The sequence below is a fragment of the Cynoglossus semilaevis genome, chromosome 12 (genome assembly GCF_000523025.1).
Source record: "Cynoglossus semilaevis isolate Cse_v1.0 chromosome 12, Cse_v1.0, whole genome shotgun sequence".
Taxonomy (NCBI): Eukaryota; Metazoa; Chordata; class Actinopteri; order Pleuronectiformes; family Cynoglossidae; genus Cynoglossus; species Cynoglossus semilaevis.
Genome location: NC_024318.1, coordinates 11,753,533 through 11,776,672, shown reverse-complemented (window position 1 = coordinate 11,776,672; position 23,140 = coordinate 11,753,533). Strand labels below are relative to the sequence as shown.

The 23,140-nt window shown below is 39.3% G+C and overlaps 1 protein-coding gene across 2 annotated transcripts in view; it reads left to right on the top strand.

The window, feature by feature from the left end:
• adgra1b (adhesion G protein-coupled receptor A1b) overlaps nucleotides 1-23,140 on the top strand; it is a 129,080-nt gene that overhangs the window by 28,871 nt on the left and 77,069 nt on the right. For both annotated transcript variants that reach the window (XM_025060550.1, XM_025060549.1), the window contains 5 exons: nucleotides 5,916-6,080; nucleotides 8,155-8,374; nucleotides 8,733-8,882; nucleotides 9,650-9,811; nucleotides 10,005-10,247. In XM_025060550.1, coding sequence (XP_024916318.1) covers nucleotides 5,916-6,080; nucleotides 8,155-8,374; nucleotides 8,733-8,882; nucleotides 9,650-9,811; nucleotides 10,005-10,247 — 940 coding nt within the window. The remainder of the gene's footprint in view (nucleotides 1-5,915; nucleotides 6,081-8,154; nucleotides 8,375-8,732; nucleotides 8,883-9,649; nucleotides 9,812-10,004; nucleotides 10,248-23,140) is intronic.

Here is a 23,140-nt window from a genome sequence, read left to right as displayed (position 1 = left end):
GCTCTTAAATTCACAACCTCTTTAGGTGATTGTTCTAATGATAGTTTAAAAACAACATTCAACATAGATCGTTATCATAAACTGCTGCTGAGTCCACATAGTGCAGCCATTGGAGGAAGTGGACTGTGTTCTGATTACCGGCTGAATCATTAAAAAGTATTTTCCACACAGATCAGGCCTCCTGAAAAAAAATATATATATTTTTTTCACACTTACATTTACACTTCAAATTAAACTAAATTTCAAAATTCCAACAGCAACCACAGGGACTTCAGGTCAGAACTACTGTATATGACTCAACACATCAAGTTAATCTCTGCTCATAGATCTCTCCTCAACATGAAATGCATTGTTGTAGTTGTAATTTATGATCAATATGCACTCTGAAGCAGCATGTATTTTATTATGAACTGCGGGCCCCATTCCGCCCGCAGTCCTTGAGTTTGACACAAGTCAAATACAATGTGATGGACATCTCTATGCTTCTATTTTGATGACAGCCCCCGCTAGCAATTGCCCGTTGCTGTCGTCCATATACACAAAAAAAAACTATTTTCTCCCCCTTAGTGCAGCAGTCGGGGTCATGTTGCTCTTGGCGTCGACAGAACCCTCCCTGAGAGAGAAAATCTGAAAGTAGCCGACATCATTTTCATAGCTGACGACTGCACAGCAGAAATCTGTCCAGAGAAAACACTCGGCTGAGCCCGGTCTGAACTTCACCCTTGGCCTTGTGCTGTTAAATTAGAGTGTTGAGAGACATGTTGGGGTGGGAGTCGCAGTTCTGTGACTCTACTGATTTTGCTCCGAGAAATTGTTACTTGTTTTCAGCCTTTGACTCAACAGACGCTGTGAATAATCATTTGATCACAGTGTACTCTACCAGAGTCATAATGGTGGGTCTTTAAAGTGGTTCACCTTGGATCAATGACCCTTGATATGCTCACAGTCTTTCTTTACGCCCCATCAGAGGGGAACGACTAAACACACAGGACACATCTCATGTGTCCTGAAGCTCTTATCTGGATTTTCTGCACCGTGTTGCAGTTTCATGACTTCGACAAATACTGAATGAATATTAAACTTTCACGCCCTTTTGCGCTTGAAAGTCTTCTCCTCCTGCTTCGGGCAGTACCGGGTGAACACACACAGACCAAGACACGTGGTTGTGCATTTTGATTTGTTTACTTCACGCATGCTGTGTAGAAGCCAAAAGGCGAGGCCCCGTGTGAGCAGGAAGTTCCACGATCTTGGTCTTCCTCCTGAGCAGTGGTGTCAGGCCAAGAGTTCAGTGTCATTAACCTGTGATTCATGTTCTATGAATAATACATTCAGAGTCCTACAGCGAGGCACAGCTACAGACGTACATGTAACTTTAATAAATCTTCTCCAGTTTTAATTTTAAACTGTTATCTTGCAGAAAATTAGCAACTTTTGTGGCATTATTAAAGGGAGAGAACAGATTGTGTCTTGCTGCCTCACTTGAAGGCTTTACCTTTGAAGATCTTTTCTCTTTTTTCTTTAACCAACACAGATGGAATTTTTAAATAAGTTGTTCAGAGTCCCACTTTATATTATCAAATCCTCTCCTTGGGTTGGAGTTAATGACTAGAGAGTTTAAAAAAACCTCTTGAACCTTCAGTGTTTTCACCAAAAACTGTTTAACTCGATCTAGAAACTAATCTCTGTGGCTAATTAGAAAAGAAATAAGAACAGTGTGTGAAGAAGGAATAATACACATTGCATTTTGGTGACTTTCTACGGTAACCACTGCTTTATGGAGATGCAACAATTTTTGGCCGATTTCATAACTTTCATGAATATAAAGTAGCTCTTTCTTCATTTAAATGTTTTTTTTAATAATTTTAAATTTAAAGACTAGCTCATCTACTGAACTAAGCCAAAGTGTTTAAGCTCATGTACCTGTATTCACACACAACCCATTTCTCTCCTATGCAATGGTCACATGACCACATGTGGTCATACTTCAGTCATAAAATCAGTGCGCAAATGTAAACGTTCCTAATGAGTCCTTTGTGTGCAGCCTCGTACAATGGTGCAGTGTTATAGTGGATGTAGGTCAGTGCTTTGTGTGAAGTCCCACTGCCTCTCACATTCTCTTTGTTGGTTTTTACTTTGTGACTCTTGGTCTTTTCCTTGGAAACTAGACTCACTTCTGGTCCCATCCCTCTGTTTCCTTGTTTTGTCTGGGTGCAGCTGGTTGCTGGGGACACATGTAATTTGGCAGCAGGAGGAAAAAAACCTGAAGTAAACTTTTTTTTTTCTTTCTAGTGGTGCAGACACAGACAGAGAGAGAGGAGTGCCTGGGTGTGTAACAATGCTACTGAGGGGAGGGAGGTATTTCACTGTGTGTTTCCCAGCTTTCAGACAGTTGGCCCTGCTTCAGCTATGATGTAACTGTAGACTATTCATGGTTCATGGAGGTTTTTCTCACACACTTGCATTCAGGTTCATCATTTAAAGGAATTATATTAGCCTAAAATAAATAAATAAAAAATGTGAACATTTTTGAAGAGAAAAAATACATGTTTTTGTAGTGGCACACAATGATGGTTGGTTTTGTAAATCACTACTGCCTACTCACAGACTTTCAGTATTACTACGACAAAAAAATATATAATTAAATTGAGGCAGACAAGGTCTTCAAACATGATTCAGTTGATTAACTAATTTCAGTTTAAATACATGGGGTGGTAAGTGGAAATTAACAAAAAGGTAAAAAAAAAAAACAACTTAAAACTTCACAAACAATTAATGCAAAATATTAAATTTATATTTATATTTTGTTTTATATAATATTGTGGTGTTCCAGGTTGGAGAATGTTCATTGTCATGAGTGAAAAACACTTGACTTTTTCATTTCCTGCTTCTAACAAACAAGTGAGCCAAAGATCTTCCTCTACTTCCTCTGCTCTTTAGAAAAAAAAAAAAGAAAAACTCACCTCACTTTATAGAGATTTAAAAAAACCTAATAGGCTATAAAGGTATATGCATTACCTCTGATGTGAGTAGCATTAAGAGTATAATGTTCCACTGATTCCTGGGGCTGCGTTGGCAGCAGATGGTGAGAACATTCAGGATGGAATACGGTGAATTTAACAAATGTCCAGCTCAGTGATGCTACTGTGAAAAAAAACTCTTCCTCTGAAGTGCTGATTTTCTTTGGCTTTTTTACCTGTTTAATAGAGTCTGGGAAGAGGGGCTACTATGACACTCTGTTTCATCATGTGGTGTTGCTTTATCAATAGGCATAAATTGAAATCTAAGCAGAATATTCTCACTTTTTTTTTTTTTTCCAGAGCAACAGTACAGTGAAGCTTGTAATTTTTTTCTCGGCCCAGTGAGTTTCGTTTTGAAGTTCTTTGTCACTAAGCTGCAGTTATAGAGTGGTGGATGGGCAGGTGTGGTGATGGAGAGCATGAAGCGTGTCTGATGCTGTGTGTGACTCACACTGAGCGAGTGAAGATGGAGAGGTTACAGTTGAAGTTTAAAGTGTTTTCATGAACTAAATGTTAGAGTAAATATGACATACAGTCATTTTAGTGACTCGTCCCTGAGAGCAGGAGCCTGAATGACACACACACACACACACACACACATCATCACCTCAGTCATCCATAAAAATATGATTTAAGGCTTTCTGAGAAAAAATAGCTTCGGAGAGAAGAATAGATGAAGAAACAAAGCCTTACTTGATCAAGTCGTTATTTTCAACAGAAACCATCATTTCTGTTGGTCTCCTCTAAATTTATGGAACAACACATTTTAAACATTAAGACCTACATCAGATTTTGTCAAAGTTTATGTATTCTTTTATTAATCTTCTACCTAAGCTCATTTCCTAGTAATAAGAGGAAAAGGCTTGTTATTAGAGGACTGCAGGTTCAAATCCCTCAGGCTATGGTGTGTTGAACCAGCTGAAATACCAGCAGTGACCAGCAGGGATTGAACAGGTTTTGCATCTTCTTCTTTTTGCATCCAGTTAACTCAGCCTTTGCTATTATTATTCTGCCATTTTGTTCTGGTATATTTTACTCCATCTCCATTATCATGCAATCCCAGATGCGCACGCGTTCTCAGAACAAAGGAGACGGAACAGGTTGCCAGTCAAAGTCTTGAATAAAAATCCAATCTCTGATATTGGGAGGCATCTTTAAACACTGTCAACATGCAGCAGTTTAGTCCTGACTGGAGCAGATGCACTTCTGCTGAGGCTGCATACCAGCCCATTTATGGAGACGTCCTTGTTTTTTTTAAATGCAAATGTCTGAGTTGTCAGGACCGACATCTCCCTGCTGCCCTGGGTTTGTTGTAAAACTAGATAAAACGGCACAGGTACAATCACTGCATCCACCCTGCAGCAGGCAGAGCACGTTTGTACTGAATGTTGTGACCGCAACACCATGTGACCAGTATGCACTAAGCATAATACTTTACTCAGAAAATAAGGTTGTATTTTATTTGTTTTTGTTATTTGTTTGCTAAATTCTAACAGTTTACAAAATGTCTTCCTTCTTTTGGCAGAATTTGCATTGTTTATTTAATTTTTGTTTTAAGCTAGACCCATGATTTCCAATGACTTAGCCATTAGTTTGCCCAGAGAGCTCATCAGGTGTACCATGGAAACATTTTTTCCAATTTCATATTGGTCTGAAAAATTGTTATTTATTTATATTTGGTGGCAGCAGATGGCTACTAGAAATTATCAAAAGAGAAAGACTGTAAAAAGAAGAACTTTGTGTTTTTCTTTTTTCAATTCCTGGGAGTTGCTGTTGAAATTAGAAGATTCTTATATTTCAGTTTAGTGACTCTTGTTTGGTGGTTGGTCTGGGTCAGTTTAATGCAGTGGTATGTACCCAGCCTACCACCAGAGCACCATGGGTTCCATACCATCTAGTACTCAAATACCCATATTAGGCTGTGTTCTGAAGGTCATCTGTTTTAAGAATTCTGCAAAACCACTATGGTAACTTCCACCGTGGTGCTCTCTGGTGGCGGGGAAGCTTTCTTCTTCCAAACTGTACACTGTGGCCAAAGGTTAAAACTGGTTCTTCCAAACTGCACACTGTGGCCAAAGGTTAAAACTGGTTCTGAGGCTTTAATCATCCTACTTTTGAAACCTTTGAATTCCTGATCTGCTCTTTCTGCTATTTCTATCCCAAAAATTACATTTATTTTTGGGTTGGCTTTAGCTTTGGTAGCTGTACTACAACCAGAGGGATATGAGTTTAATTCCAGTTAGCTGTTGGTAGGTCAATGGCAAAAGACCATTACTTATCACAGTGGTGGACCTCGACTTGTAAAGACACAGTAATTAAAGAAGTCCCACAAGGACATTAGTCTTAGGAATAGACGCAGAATTGGAAAATAAAGAAGGAATACCTTTAAAAGTTAATGACTGTGTGGCGATAATGCCCATTGTCCTGCAATCAGTTTTGGCTTCTCCTTTTTAATGAGTACTGCTCTCCAGATTAGTCACCAAAGAAAATGGCCTGCAGTGGCTCTACATCACGGTTTCACTATCCTTTGTTAAATCTGTCGTTTTTCACCCAGAGTGTAATCACTATGACGACAGACATGCATGAATGGTCATCATCCTAAATCACTGTCAAGATTAAAATGCACTGGTTTGTATCATTGGAATACATTGTTAGAATTCTATTTTGTATTTTCACACATTTTATTATCGATTGAATTTGAAGTTTTTTACAAATTTATTCTCTGACAAAACTTTTCCAAATGTTATTTTCACCTTCACTCCTGTGCTGTATAATTATCTCAATTCAACAGATTTAAAAGTAAAATCAAAATGTCCTTAGAATATACATATATGTAAACATTGACCATGTACTTAGGGCCACGTCTCCCCTCAAATCTGCCTCCTTCTCTTCCTCCAGCGAGGTCATTCTCTCTAACATAGACGTGACCGTAACCGGCATCTGGGAGTGCCTGGTTACCAGTTACCGTGGCAACACTTCGCAGCAAATGGAGATAGTTGTTCTGGAGACGTCAGCACTGTACTGCCCAACTGACAGAGTCAACAATAACAAGGGGGACTTCAGGTGAGTCACCTCACAGCACCTCGTCCTGTCGTGTGTGAATGGTTTTACCACCATCAGGTCTTTCATGAGTCCTAGGATGAAGGAGTGGATGAAAGGTATTAGGTGGTAGAAGACAAATTTTCTAATTAAAAAAAAAAAAGTATTTTCAGTGAACATGGAGAGAAGATTTTATGAAGGTCTCTCACCCTCTGGTTGGAGTCAACCCTTGAGGCCAACTTTTAATCTATATTGGGACGTTTATGTCACAAAGGGCATCAGTAATAACAACTTCTTATCAAACTAGAGCTGTGGCTGCCCCTGAGGAAGAGACCACTTGGTATTTACAGTTGGTTCTGGTTGAAGGCAGTTGGTCATTGGCTAATGGAAAAAAAAGTGTATTTTAAACTTTTTATTTTATCTGATGGTTAAATTGAGCCTTCAAAGCATCAAAACTGAACACACTGCCTGTGTCAAGCCAAAAAGTCAAGCAATTATTGCAGTAACTATAATTAAACTAAGAGATAATCAATGATACAGTTTATAATCAATTCATTAAACTTTTTTAGACGATTGATGTTAAGGATTGGATTGAAATAATTAATTTCACTAGTTAACAGAAAAATGTCATAATATTTGTTTTAAAAAATAAGTGTATGCCTTGCGATTGATGTTTAGATTACCAATTAAAAATAAAATAATACAATTTTTAAAATAAGTATTAAACCGGTCAAATATTGAGTTAATCAATTTAGATATGAAAATGTTTATTCTGTTTAAATTTTCAGATTTACCTTCATCTCACAGTTATTGTTGATTCCTCTTCTATCCCTCAATAATATATATTTTTTTATTTATATATTTATTTTATATTTTTTTATTTCATTTTATTTTTTTTGAAAACCTTTACCCACGCTGAAAGACAGCAGATGTATACACCATCACAGCCTCTGAAAACCTTTACCCACGCTGAAAGAGAGCAGATGTATACACCATCACAGCCTCTCCCCCTCTTGCCCTCTGGGTGTGCTATTGTCAGGTTGCCTCCTTTCTAACAGCTGTACTTTACAGCCCACACTCAGTACGTCAAGTGCAGAGGCTTTGTTTCTCCTTTATCAGCGAAGTAAAGGTTCGGGAAATGGGCCAACTTTTTGGTATGGGCAAATTTAATTAAATTAATTAGCAGGTAGGGATCCCTGTGAAATGTGGATGTAACATTTCAAACACTGTACCGTTTCTGTGCAGAAGGAAATGTAATCGTAAACATCAGACCTCTTAGGAGGGTCTTTAAATCTGCAAAACAGAGAGAAACAAATCTTACTTTTGGTGTTACCTTGGAGGTTAAAGAGGTGGGCTGTTATTGGTTAGCCATCTTTTATCTTTTATTAGGTCTGTGTTTAATAGCAATGCTAGCAAGTAGCAAAAAAAACAAAAAACAAATTTGGAATCATCCTGGCCACTTAAACAGTCGGTCAGTATTGTCCGTTATTGTTGGCTATTGTCGCTTTAACTTCTTTTTAACTTTGCACGGCCAATCAGAATCGACCTGTAATTACCAACGATGGCCGAACAGGTTTCTCATTTGAATATTCTTTAAATCCTGTTTAGGTTTAGTTTTTTAAATGCGTAATAAAGACCTACACATTTGGCTCAGCGCTGCATGTTGACAGAGCTGTAGGACTTGGGTGATAAAAAGAAAATGATCAACATCAAAACAGCAGGTGTCAGTGTTCCAGACATTTAAGCTTCTCACATGAAGCCTCACTCTTGGCCAAAAATAACAACGACAACGAAAGCTTTCAGTTTTAGCGTTTGAGAAATGATAATATTCATTCAGATTATATTAACTGTATGCACTCAGTCTGTGTGAGGGGAATTTATTTTGCTTTTGCAAGACCTAATAAAGCCAACAGAATCCGAAGTCCAACAAACGGACGTCAGATTTTGGCAATCTTCCGCAGAAATCATTAGAGCAAGCTGTAACTCAAATATGCAAATTTCTAAATCCTCAAGCACTGGGAGTTGGTGAGTGCCATCTGGTGAGTGCACATTTTCTGTTCACATTACTCCTGATAATTATGATAATCTGATGTGGTAGGTGGCCCAAGACACTGGCTGGGATCCTGGCCTTCCTGCCCTGTGCTCCTGCCACCTTTGGCTCAGCTCCTCACCCCTCGGGCAGAGCTTCCAACCCGTCACGTCAGAGGGAAAAGAAAGCCTGGCGGCATTGTGATCGTACAGGGCGGTGGGCAGAAGAGGATTACACACAGTGCCCTTATGCCAGTGAGCTAACACGCGTGCTGCATGAGCTCAACCAGGTATGAATTACACTGTGACGCCACTCGAAAACAACTCAGGGAGAATTAGTGCATGTTTGTTTCTGCACAGCTTTCAGCTCCAACCATTATTTTTTAATGTGTGTTGTGTATTTCCAACATGCTCAAAGAGAACTCTGGTCAGATGTGATGTTCTGTTTATGTAAGGTTACATAAAATGAAATGAAATGAACCTATTTTGAATATATTTACCTTTCATATTTAACTGATAGTCTGATAGAAATGTACATTTTGATTATAATATAATATAAAACATTTTGATATATTCAATTTCTTTTAAATTTTACTTGTATTCCTTGTGATCTTGGTCTATGAAATTGTCCATTTATTTAATTCCTAGCTGACAATTAATACCACCAATGCTCAGCCACTGGGCCAACAGTTGGTCTCGTTCACCAGCAGGGCGGCACACTTCACAGATGTCATGGATGTCATCTTTGTCACACACCTGGTGGAGAGACTGACGAGGCTGATGGAGAAACGTAGAGATGTGAGAGATTATTTATTACTGTATTTTCATTATTGGATTTTAATATTTTCATTACATACTTCATTACACGCTATAAAGGAATACACATTCAATTTTGTTGAATTTAATGCATACTGTTTTATTTAAACTATTTATATTCTATGTGAGATTTACCAGAAAGTGTGTGCTTCAATAATCAAGTGCTAATATAAAAACTAATAAAGCTAATAAAGTTTATTTAAATGAAGAAATATATATTTTTATGAGCAGTCTCCCTCTCTCTAAATCCTGCATTAGGACAGGCTTAAGGAGGGCCACTTCAATTCATTAATGTTTTACCACCATCCTGCTTCATATCTGGCCTATATTTAACCCACCTGATTGTTCCACTCATTCGTCCGACCGTCAGGAAGATGTATTTCGTACCTTTATTTTCGACATCACTGCCATAATCCTGAGGGGACCGCTCTCATTTGTCCAATCAAGCACAGCCAAATGAAGCAACAATAAAAAGGAGAGAATGTAAATAGCTAACTGCCATGTCAAAGAAGCAATTATGTCCCATCGGAGCCGCTAATCTAAATTAAATCTCCCTCTAATGAATGAAGCTGCCATTGCCTCCCTCACAATTTTGACTGGAGATTAGAAATGTGGCCTGTTGTTTTGGATGTGAGTGATGTGCCTAATGATGTCTGTGTGTGCGCGCACGCGTGTGTGTGAGACTGGGACTGTTGCTCAAATTTTTTGTGAACATGCTGCACCTACATGCCTGATTGTGCCGTCCACAGCTGGGGGACTTCATCTCCGACATCGCCAGCAACATGATGCTGGTGGAGGAGCATATTCTATGGATGGCCCAGAATGAAGCGCGGGCTTGTACACGGATCGTCCAGTGTGTGGAGCGTATCGCTGACCTGGCTCTGACCGCCGACAATCAGGTTATTTCTAAGGTAAAACTGTCGATCTTGTGGAGAAGTGATAACCAGGAGCTTAGCTTCTCTGATTTATATATTTGTAGTGCAGAAGAGAAAGAAAAAGAAACAGGTTTTTTCTTTATTTCCCTCAGGTCCAATTAAAATGTACAACTCTTGACACTTCGTCTCCAAACGGCTGCATTCCTAATTCCAAACATCTCTCTCCTAGGTGTCTCCTAACATAGCTCTGAAGGCCTTCTTAATCCACCCGTCTAACTTCATCGGTCTGTCCTGCACGGCGAACCAGAGACCACGCCCGCTCACCTCCTTTCCAAACCCTGACGGCCACTCCCACTCTGATAAATCCACAGACGGAGATGATGATGATGATGATGCTGTGAGAGGATCCCTGCTGAATTTCAAGTGTCACACGATGAACAGCAGCAGCTCCCCTGTCAGTCAGTTCAACAAGGTAAGCCGCAGGATGGTAAATGTTGTCAATGCTTCTAGAATATTCTATCCTGCCCTGCTGTTCACCTTTGTTGGCAAAGTCCACCAGTTCCAGCCCGAGGCCACTGGAATGATTTTTCTTTTTTTAAAACAGCTCATACTTTTGTACAATAAGAGGGAATGGAATGTCTTAACAAAGTGAAGAAGCTTTGGGGAATTTAATAAAACATAAGTCTGGTGATGGGAACGTCATACAGCAGCTTTTTGGAGCAGTGATATTTCCAAACTAAATGAGTTAAAGGCGTATATGAAGGGTCTGTTAACTATCAGTCGCTGCACTACTGTATGATTGTTTCAGCCTGCTGTCAAACCATTGATCAGTTGGTGATATGTGGTGATGTAATAGGGTCAGGGGTCTGCAAATAGGCTGCTAATTTGGGGCTCATTGAGCCCAGGTTGTTCCTCTGATGGATTGAACAGCCTCACATACCCGTCGCTTTAAATCAGATTCACACCTGACAAGTACCACGTCAACAGTTGTACTGCACCTCACAGTATTTGTCTGTCTGTTGGTCTGTCTGTATCTTCCAGTGCTCCTACCTCATGTTCTTTATCTGTTTGTCTTTTGAATAACCAACATCAACTGGTATACACTGTCAAACGAGAATTGACATTTACATTAGTTTACTCTTTACTCTACAGAGGTTGTAGCCAAGGTTGTGTTGCACAGATCAGGATCAGTTTCACTGTGAGTCCAGAATCAGCTGCTTTCTCTGAGCTGTGCCGAGGTCGAGGGAGCTTCACATCCTGAAACTCTTGTCTTTAAGCGTGTATTAAACGTGATTCCCTAAGTGATGGAATTCCATTTGCTGTCACTCAGTAAGTGTGAAAAAGTGGAAATGTTGCATATATAATGGTCCTAAAATGAAATAAATGACGGATGTGAACTAAAGCTGGACCAATAATGACCACTTGACAAGGCACTTGAAAATTATGGAAATCATTATTTCATCAAATCCAATCATTCTAAATTAGGTCTGGGCGTCATTATAACCTAACACTGAAAATCCAGCCAGGTCAAACAGCTGTAGCCAAGATAAACTGAGGCTGTTGAAATATAACATAATTATACACCAGTGTGGTCAAAACGCACATAAAGCACCAAAAACAGACTGTGTGCAGCGAGAAGGCTTAACTGTCAACAATAATCATCATTTTCCATTTGTACGTCTGTGATCATCAACTGGAGGACCACAGGCCGACTCTGGCCCGGCTGAGACATCCAACCTGGTGATTGGATACCAAAATTGTGAGGGCAAAATATCTTAGCACACCTTAGTGTTTGACTGTGGTATAGGTGACTCATTTTATTTGAGTGTTCGGCCTTCAAGACGTCTAACAAATACAAATACCATTAGTGTATACAATACCCTGTTACAAATACATTTAAGCAAATGTATCTTTGGAAACTAAGGGGAAAAAAACACATAGATTGGATTTTGAAACAAAACAAAATGCTATTGTTTTGTACATTACATACATTTTCTACATGGATCATTTATTATATATAAATATCATTTATATTTTTAATTTTTCTGAAAGGACTTTCACCAAGCCTTAATAGTTTTAGATATCTTCACTGCTTAGCTTAGTGTCAGCTCACAGATGAGCCACCATGTTCATATCACTGGCTAAAGACCTTGATAGCGCTACTGCAGCTGTTATGGATAGTTATAATAACGATAGGGGCTGCAGCTCATTAGTGACTGTACCCCCATTAGTTTAATCTCGATCTAACAAGGAACCTTAACTAAGAAAATCACTTAAATGAAGTGTCCAATTACCAGCTGTACTCTGGGCAGGGAGCTGCAGTGGAGAGAGGAGGTCATCGGTACGTCATTTCAACCCATAAGTCCTTCGTCTTTACCTTGCTCCACACTCTGCATTTTAAAAAAAAAGTTCACCTCAGTTAATGGTTAATAACAATACTGATTTCTCTGCAATTTTGTACAATAAAGAGCCAACTGTACCTAACATTAGGGAAATATATTTTATCTACAGTATGTGAAGTCAGTTTTTGGAAGAAAAAAGTTAATTTATAGGCTTAAAAGAGTAAAAAGTCAATTTCTGTAAATGTAAGATAAAGAATTGTAACGCTGTTTCCAACTCATTTAGTTCCCTGCTGGATGATTCACACTCACACACCTACGAGCCTCGCAGTTTCCTCCGCTCCTGCTGCTCTGGAGCAGATGTGGGGCGAGGAGCGGCGCCTTGCTCGAGAGCACTTTAATGGTAATTGTTGAGGGGGAACAATGTGACTTCAACAGCCCATAAAATTGCTGTAATCTATTCTAAAACTTATCACCCTGGGATATTGTATCTAAACTTCTACCCCGACCTCCTTTCGTGGTTATATAGAGTCGTTTTTTTTTTTCCATTTACTGATCACATGCTATTATGTAATAGGTCAAACTTTCGAAAATAAACTCTGAAGAATACAGTCAACATATTTTTGGGATGATTTTATTGCATCATAAAAACAACTTCTGTATCTGTGGAGTTCATGCTGGGGTTAAACTCCCTCTTCAAACGAGGAGGAAATAGAAACCTTTAATTAACGTACTTTCTAATATGCCTCATTCAAATTAAGGACAACTCTGAAGACAGAACTATTGCAGCTCAGTTACAAGAGGTAAAGTGGTGTTGCTGTGGGGCAGTGTGTTGAATAAGTTATGGTCTAACTGGGAAAGTAACCTAGAACTTCCTATCCTTTTTTTTGCAGTAATGTGGGTATAATTCTTGGTGAAGGATAAGGAAGTTAGTGTTGACATGGAGCTGGATGAGGGACAGTGAGTGCGACAGTGTTGTGTGGAAAAATGGAGCCCTGCGGAACACTCGTAACTCGATGTTTCCTCGTATCATGAGGAAAATCTTGCAAAAGTTTCTGACTTGTGAAAACTTGTATTCCTGGTAGCTCGTATCTTGAAGCCCCACTGTATATATTTATATATATTCAAATGCCAGTGTCAACTTCAAGATAAGTAAACTAAATAAATATATGGCGGTGGCCAATCTCATAATCCTGCATCTCACTGCAGACCGCCCTGGGCTGTGTTAAGGGGCCATAACTGGCAATAAAAACAGAAGCAAAAAAAAAAAAAAAAAATGAGGTTGTGACTTAAATTGTGTTTTTTAATGTAGGAAAATTGTGATGAAAAATGGATGTGATAGGGCAGGTAAAGTGCTGAAGGTGTCCGTATTTTTTTCACACCTAGAGTAGGAACAATATCAATAATAAGGTGTCTGTCGCAGGCGCACAGTACACACTTGATAAATATGCATACACACACCCTCTCCTCCTCTCACCACGGCTCTCTGTGAGTCATCAGTTAGCCTCTGTATCACTGCTCACTTTAACAGCAGATTGAAAGGAATGCAGAATGCACACAGCACCACGGCCTGTTCTGCAGCGAGCTATTTTGATTATGAGAAGGAAAGTGGAAGAAGTTTGATTTACATTACAGTTATTTTGTTGTGTAAATATATATTCTTAACCTTTCTAATTATAAAAGTGTTGCATTACGACTTGCACAGAAGCAGTTCAGAAAAGTCTCAGAATAAAATATTTTATACTAAAAATAATTTGAACTGTAATTATCCCACACTTGGGAAATTCACATGTTAACAGCAGATCTGCTGCTCCATGTTGCCCCTTTGCAGGTGCCAAATATGTGGCTCCTCTAGGACATCCTCATTTGGACAGCAAGTTTGTCATGGAGTCAAAAGTCTTTCTCTAACATTGGCATCGTCCATCTTGATCCAGATACAACTTTTACATTAACCAGACCAGAGGCAGGGGGCGCTTTTTAAAGAGGCCCTTTTAAAGTGATTAATGTGAAAATCTCTTAAGGAAGTCTCCATAAACCTTTCACTTCCCTTCCATCCTTTTACACTGTGTCTGAGTGATGTGCTCAGATTCACACTGGCTGTGGCTCCGGAGCATTTAGAGCAAATTTGGTTCCAACTGGACTAAAACACACAGCTTATGTCCCTGCTGTGCCTACACCATGCCAGAGGGTGGCGTTATAAAACACTGTTTGTAGCAGTAATGCTCTGGATAAATCCCTCTGGTGGGAAGGTTAATTTTGAGTAATTGTTTATTATTATTATTATTATTGAATTTACTTTTTCAGACGATTTCACATGCACATGTTCAGTTACTGATTCATACAGTTGTATTTTCTATTATATGTCAGACTAGTACAGAGATATATACAAGTCATTGAAAAGAAAAGCCTGGGATCCTGTCTAAAAATTGCAAATGCATTTTCCCGATGTTGGACTAGATTTGGAAATACACTTTGTAGCCCTGGTAACTGACAGTAAAACATATTGGGTCTGGTGTCTAGGCTACAATTCCATCACTCCCCCAGGTAACATACTGAAGATATGAGGAGCAACGGGGAAATATCTTAAACTCCCCAGAGCCTCCAGTTGGGTGCTAAGGTGAGGATAGAGCTGAATAATGGACAGGAATACTGATATGAGGTGGCAAATAAAATGACAGCAGGCGGAGCGCAGTCGGAGAGAGTGGAAAATGAATGGAAAACGCTGTTTGGTACAGGGATGCATTTTCTTTTTCCCTGGAAAACTGACACTTTGTCTGGGAGAAAAGCTGTTAGCTTAACATTTTACATTTAAATATAAACACATTGTTTAAAAATTCTGTCAATATAATTATATAATGTAATCATTTATATTGTTTCAGCTCATTGCATGAGTCATAGTGTAGATGTCTTCTCATGTTGTGGGGTAAGTCCTGAAGCTGGGGTGTGGTACTTTGTAAATACTGTATCTGTATTGTACTGAAACCACGACTTCTCTTTGAAATAGAACATTGAACATTTAAAATGTCAGTTTTGATATCACTTAGTCTGCTTGTAGGTAAGCTGTTCTGCCAAATCTGTGCTTGACAATTTTCTTGTCAGACGGCATCAACTGTGCACAAAGGTAAAAAAAAGAACACAGGTGGAAAAATAGGAGAGTTTTAAGTTTTTTCTTTGCTTTTGACAAAATATTTTGACATGTCCATTTAGACAAAAGGCTTTAAGTATTTTGACATGGCCATTGTCAGCCATGGAGGTAGAGGATAGGAAAGTGGCTGGTGTCATCGAAGAGGAGGTAAAATAAAGGTTGAGTTGAAGGGAGATTATTCTCCGAGGCGGCGCCTCTAGGCAGCCCGGAGAAGAAGAAGATTTGGGGATTGGATTTCTGTGTACACACAGCCTTGGCAATTAATTGAGTACAGAGTGTGAGCAGAGCAGGACTGAGTGAGTGAGGTTGTATGACTACAGATCTAGAACAGAGAAAGTTTCTGCTTTATATCCATGTTAAACATCGTCTCTGGGCTGACAGATGTGGTTGGAACGCTTGTCTATTTCCTGAAATGTATTTTAATGTTGTTTTATTTGGCTACAGAGATGCAGCAGCTAATTATGAGCTGGGATGATAGGACTGGGAATGGGTGCAATCTGATGGCAGCACTGAGCAGCGAGTACAGCTGTTAGCAGCAGAAGTTTTGGACAGGTTTGTGAGGACGGAGCCTCCAGTGTTCAGCCTCCTGGCATAGGCTACACAGGCAGTCACCTCAACTAGAGTGCCATCTGCTGGTGGGGGCGATGCTGCAACTTTCCTGGTAAATTAAAGTTTAAATTAAATACATAAATAAAAAAAATATCTAGTTGGTGTTGGGGGGGCAAAAGCACCATCTCACCAAGTATACAAAATAGCAACAGCTGTCACCAAATCTATTTATATCCAATGAAATTGTTGGCAACAATACAAGGCCATAAGCCTGCAGTGGTGACCTGACAAAAACACTAGTTATAATTAGAAGAGTTTGTTTTCTCTTTGCTGTTGAACTTATGAGATTTCGTTGACGACAATGAATAGCTTGTGGAATATATTGATTATATTTGTCAGTTTGCTGTAGATGATAACAGCGAAACATCTGGAAGCATATGAGGTTGCATTTTCAACAATATTAAAATAAATAAAGATGATCCTTTTTTGAATAGTCTAACATTTTCTCATGTTTTTTTTTCTTTTCTGCCTGATTGGCTGACCTTATGTTGGTAAAGAACATAATTACAAAGTCCTTTTTTTTTTGGAACAGATCCTGGATTAATTATCTTGAAATTAAACATATGGTGTCTTATTTTTGTTTACCAAGTCTGTGGGACTCAAGGATAATGTCCTTGAATTGAACTGCACATATGGAGGAAGACAGTGTGGGACAATATTTACCTATTATAGTCCCACTTTTTCTTGTCATTGACAGGTAATTAGTGCGAGCCTCCACGCTGTAACAGGCAGTATTCCCAGCTACCTCTCTGTTTGCCAGCCTCACATGCACTCCTGCTTTTATTTATAATCATGTGTTGGTTCCACTTTTTTTTAATGGACGGAGTGTTTTTTCTGTCGTTGTTGTATGTGTGTGTACGTGCTCACACTGCAGAAGTCCTGCAGGTTAGGACTAAATCTGAGGATGCTGATGGAGTAGAACAGAGCCGGGGACCGGCACTCGTTCAATGAATTCTCCACGTCAGCACCAGCATCTAAGAAAACCAAACATGACCCACTTTGTCCCGATTCAGTAAACATTCTGCTTCATGCATGTGAATGCTTAATGTGCTGATAATTTGTCTCTAATTGGAGGATGTTTGAGGGGGTGTTGTGTACAGTTCAGCGATGGATAATTTAAGGCACTTCACGCCGACTGGAAGACTCTTTATTGGCTCGTTGACCTTCGTCTCCGTGCGTAAGGGGCCACGGATTGAGGAAATCTTCCGTCTGAATTTGACATGCAAATGACTGGGGGTTAATTGAATGGGATTTGAACCGCAGTCAAGTGTAGAAGTCAAGTGGTTATGGAGTGTAATTGGGTCCTGAGGCTTTATCAGGTCATAGTAAACAGCAGTGGTGTTGTGCAAACACGGCAGGTTGGGGTTGGGTTTCTAACAAACGTCTGTATCTGTGTTGACACACAGTCACCCAGTTTGTTCACTTACCTGAAAATGATACATTCTAACGCACAAGCACTGAAATCTAAATAGAAAACATAGATATGGATGTGTTTTTAAATAGTGACAATATAATTTTGGAGTCATTTTGGTAATTCAAGTTCTCAAAGAGAGCAAATAAATTTCGGGAACCTTTAAAGTTTGTTGTACTGGGTCCATAAAGATATAAAAGAATCATTTTTATATAGTTTGGATTTTGTTATAAAGTAGCAGTAATTGTTTTAAGAAAAAAGCTCCTTTATAATGTTAATATTCTAATTTCCTAGTTAGTTTTTTGGTGTGAATTTAATCTTTTTTCTTCAGAAGGAAGCATCCTCAGAAGAAATGTAGGAAAGGCAAAATCATCCACCGCTGAATATCATGGTGTGACTAGGCTGTAATGTCTCCGTGTATTTGTTATTTGTCTGTGAGAAAATGAAAACTACTATTTTGTTCAATTGAAACAGTGGGTTTTTGATTCCAATCTACCAAAGTGGAGTGCTGAAAACCTGGATGCAGCTTATATTTTCCTCAATCTAATCATTCTCTGGATGGTGGCAGTGGAGGGTAAAGGTGGTGGGGGGTCTGCACAGCCAGTTTTACATAAGCAGAGGTCTGCAGGTGGCAGTGTGTTCCGTTCCTGCACCAGCAGTGTGAAAAAAAGCAGCGCCGTGGTTGAGTTTCGCAGCAGTGATAATCACGCAGTAAAGGTGTAGCATGTCTTCATACCATGAACCTATTGAAGCCAACAGTAACACGTCATGATGCAGTACTGCAGTAGGGGGAGCACCTCAAACAGTCAACAGCTTATATTGCATTTCAAAACATAAATGAAGTGATGGTGGTGGCATGGCTGTCTGTCTATAATACCTGGAGTCAAATTGATTACTATGGTAAATATATGCATACATTCCCAGAATGTTTATGAAAAACCCACATTCAGCTTTAGTTTTTCATCTTTAATTACAACAACAATTGTGCTAAAATGTCAAACATATACACGGTGCAGCTTTATTTCTATCAATGCTGCAACTTAAATGCCTATCAACTACAATACCATATGACAGGAGTTCAACCTGCAGCCGCTGAAGTATCCCTACACTGACTGTACCAGAAAATAACAAAGAAAAGATTCTGATTAAATTTGTCAGGTATTCGTAGTAAGTTGACAACTTAGTAAATACATTTGTACATCACCGGTCCATTTGCACTGTATATAAAAAAAAATGAAGCTTCATCATTTTCCCTCAGATAGTCAGAAAAACATACATTTTCCTGCGTCCCATAGGAAATGCATTTTCTCTGATTTTGGTGATACAAACAGGCCCGTGGTGCAGCAGTGAGAGGCCTTGAATGCTAAACACAACAGAACAGGGTTAGGAGGAGGAGTGGGAGTGTGAGTAAGTGTGTGCGTGTGCAACTAAAAGACAAAACGAGAGCTAAGTCTGAAAACAGAACATGAAAGGAGAGGTTACAGAGAGACAAATGAAGGGCCAGAGATGGGCGGGCGGAGCTGTAGTGAACTGGGAGTAAAAGTACGATGCAGTAAATCATAGTTTTTCAACGGTCACGCAGGGGAGGCACAGAAAGAAAGAGTGAAAAGAGTAAGAATGAAGAACTTCAAGTGGTTATAAACAACGGGCCCTGGGGACTTTAACCTCCCCCCTAAAAATAAGAAATGAAATAATAAAAAAAAAAATTAAATTTTATCATTTTTGTGACATCATCTGACCACCCACATAGTTTTTTTGCCTAGCACAAAACATGATGTCCTCCTTTGTCACAGCCATTACACTCTTTAACTGCTGCTGAAATGTTTTTTTTACCCCCCTCTCTGACCGTCCTTTCAAACACATAGAGTCAGGATCTTGTTTTTTTATCACTTGGCAACTGGAAAAGCTGAATCAGTGAGAAAAAAAAGTGACAGTTTCTGCCTGTAGAAAATAAAGTTACACTTTTAACCTTTATTTCACCAATAAGTCTTTTTTTTTTAACCGATCGATTTCGAAAGAGAATCTTCCTGAAAACTCGTCTCTCTATCAGTAATCCTGACGTCATCAGAAGTTTAAAGTTCTTAATGTGAGTTATATCTTTACTTTTAGGGACATCCTTTAGCACTTCAGTTAACAGACCCAACACGAAAATGCCATACAAACTGACTATTTGGGAACAGCTCGAACACCTACCCGACTGTTTCATTAATTACACAACAGCATCTGAATCACCTGAGCCCTCATTACTCATTCTCTTTTAATATCTCTCTCTCTCTGTGTTTTTTTCTCTCTCATTGTTAAAGCTCACAGTATGAATGCTCCTCTCCTGGAATGTTGACTGTGTCGTTTCAGAGGTTTTTAGCCAACAGCAGCAAAATGGCCCGCGCTCCATTGTTAAGTGAATGAGCAACATCTTTCCTCCCACGGCAACAAACAAAGGCGGCGCAGGCAGACGGAGCAGCCCCACAGAATCTGCTGTGTGCTGCAGAGGCCAGCTGTTGGTGTATCACACAGTACAAATGTGAGGCAAAAAAAATGAAACATGTTATACTGAGAAATAATAATAATGCTGGTGATATATGGATATTCTATATTCTAAAGTTTTCATTATATTATATATTTATATATTTGATAAATGTGTGTGTGTATGTATATATATATATATATATATACATATATACATATACATACATCAACTTGGGTTTTGACTTCACAAAATTAGATAAAATAAACCATGGTGAAATCTAAAACCTCCCCTCACTCCATCTCTCTGCCTTCACAAAAGTTGTGCAAAGAACGTCAAAAATGCATATTTTTCCCTGACTCACTGACTAACTGCCCTCTTCTTTCTGATTCTAATGTGTCTTTTCATGTGGCAGAAACCAACAAACGTTGAGCCAGTTGGTCGAGCTTGCCTCCCATGTGCTCCTTAATCTGCCGTGTCCTGCTTTATCTTTGACCTTTCGCTTTTGGTCGGCAAATCACCGCTCAATTGACTCTCCTCTGTATCCTCCCTTCCCTCCCCCTGCACTCTTGTGTGTCCTACAGTAGACATTTCGCTCCGAAAGAAGGGTGTAGCTGCAGGGAGTCGTGGGTAATTCATCTTCCTCCTTTGAGTTCCCTGAGACTGATGTTTATGACCCTGCACAGCGTGGTTAAACGTCAGCAGGCTGTGAGGCATTTTGTCCAAGGTCAGGGTCCTAGTTAGATGTGTAGCTCATAATTATTGCCTAATCATTTAATCAGGTGTTTATTTTCTCTCTTTATTGAGTAGCCATTTAGCTTCATGTGTGTAGAAAAAAAAATCTACCACCTAAAAATAACAGTGTCCTCTAACGTGAGGTCAACGATCGGTCGGAGACAAACAGAGAGTGTTCTAATGTGCATCCAGGCTCTGTGTCCATATCAGTAGTTGACTTTTAGAAATGGAGAATTGACTGAACATCGGATTCTGATGTCAGATCCATTCACTCAGGATAGTAAAGATTCATGATTCATCATAAATAATCAAGATGTCTATTTATTGATGCTGTCGTTGAGAGAAGCAAATACAACCAACAGAACGAGACATTTTTGTTACCAGACATCACAAATAAATACCCTTGCAATCGATGACATCACAACTTCTGAACAAAACAAACATAAACTGACTTAAAATAAATAGACGTTGCAGCTACGGTTTGGTCCAGTGTTTTACCAGCAGATGACGATGTTCACCTTCATCCCAACTTCAGCTTTGGCCCTTGACAGAGATCACTCACTTGTCGTGCTCCTGCCTTTACTCTTGAGTTCATGCGTTGCTGTCATGGCCGCCGACTCGATGTTTTAGGACGTGGGTATCCTTGAATACTCTCAGGCAGGACTTTGTCTAATTGCTTTGCAGAATGTTTGTGCGTTGCACCATCTGCGGAGCATCTGCCTTTTCCCTCAATTAGAAATCTTAGATCAGTGTGATTAGAGTCTGACTGCACAGCCAGTGTTTGTTCAGATGAAATCTGCTGCTGCAGGACCCACTGTCATGACTCATAATTACAGTAGAATTGTGCTTCTCTGTGAACACTGGGCTACGTCTGTGTGCTTATCTACAATTACTGTTCTTTTTTTTTTTTACCTCTCTTACCACTACCTACCACTGGGCTGTTGATTCTGAGTTTGACATCTATGCTATGAGCCCTCCTGCTAAGTGTCTATAATTTTGGATTTACCAAGAAAATATAAGCCTCTTATTTTGATAGGGTACGTGTGTCTGGTGCAACGAGAGGGGAACGGAAGATTATACGAGTGGAAGAGTCACAAGAACACGTTCTAAAGTGTTCTTAGGCTGAAAAAAGTTTTTACTGTTTTTGGACTGTTTGATTGTTTTTAGAAGAAGGCGTCCCCGACGTCCAGTCTCATTACATCGGGATTGATGGCTGCACTATAATTGACACGCTAATTTGGCGCTAATGTGTGGGATTGGGCTCCGAGGATTAACAAACTTTTGGTATATTTGGAGTTTTAAGGGATTAATTGGGATTCATTAATATCCGTCACGAAGCAGCTGCCTGTTCCTGGAAACCGCTGCATTAGAGAATGAGCCGAGGCCAAACCACAGGCTCAAGAAATCCATCATGCTTAGATTAAAGTTACAGGCGCGGAATCAGATCAGATTGTTTTGCATCCCTATCCGGTGAGATGACAACTCGCGCAAACTCTTCCCAGTTAATGAGCTTCCTCTGAGTCAATTACTTTACTTCACTTCAGCTCGCGTACGCCGCGAGTTGATCTGTGAGCAGAAAGAACTGAACACGAGAAGAGCTTCGCTTCAGGGCAAAAACAAACAAGACACAGGTATCTGGGAATGTTGACGTCAATACAGAGCAGGGTGGAAGATTTTAAATTCAACCATTCATGACAGTGTGTTTCAAAATGTTGATACGTTTGCTTTGAAAAGTCAAAACTGTAATTTGTACATCGAGAGTTTTTTTGTTTTTGGGGATTGTTTTTGAGAAATGTATTCATCAAGGATTAAAGCTTGTTTAACCCTAGTCAAATACATTTACTTCAGGTTTATTCTTTAAAATAATGAAGGTCAAGGACAACGAAGGGAGACAGATATGGACTCGTCCTGTTTGAGAACACACTGTATGTCTAAAAAGACAGGCTAATCTTATTGGGTTTTGTTTTTTGTTTTGTTTTTTCAGAAAGACTTGAATTACACTGCTGTCAAATTAATTGAGTTCCTGGAAAAAGTTATTGGTCTCATTTGTTTAAATGTCTTCATCTTTTTATGACCCTGCACAGCGTGGTTAAACGTCAGCAGGCTGTGAGGCATTTTGTCCAAGGTCAGGGTCCTAGTTAGATGTGTAGCTCATAATTATTGCCTAATCATTTAATCAGGTGTTTATTTTCTCTCTTTATTGAGTAGCCATTTAGCTTCATGTGTGTAGAAAAAAAATCTACCACCTAAAAATAACAGTGTCCTCTAACGTGAGGTCAACGATCGGTTCAGTTGGACTAATGTGCATCCAGGCTCTGTGTCCATATCAGTAGTTGACTTTTAGAAATGGAGAATTGACTGAACATTGGATTCTGATTTCAGATCACTCACTGTCCATCAGAGCGCCCCCTATACGGGCAAAAACTCTATTAACAACCTCACATGAACCAGTTCTTCCACTGTTTGGCCCAGGAGATTTACATGTTCGTTAATCTTAGCTTTTACATCAGTCCAGAGTCTGGTTCTCAGCAGAACAGAATTAGTTTCTTAAAAAACTAAAATGGGAATCTATTTGTTTCAAATCAATCGTTCTTAGTAGTCACCGTGACTACAAATAATCTTGTGTCCATGTTATCCATGTCTTATATTTTTATAGTATGTG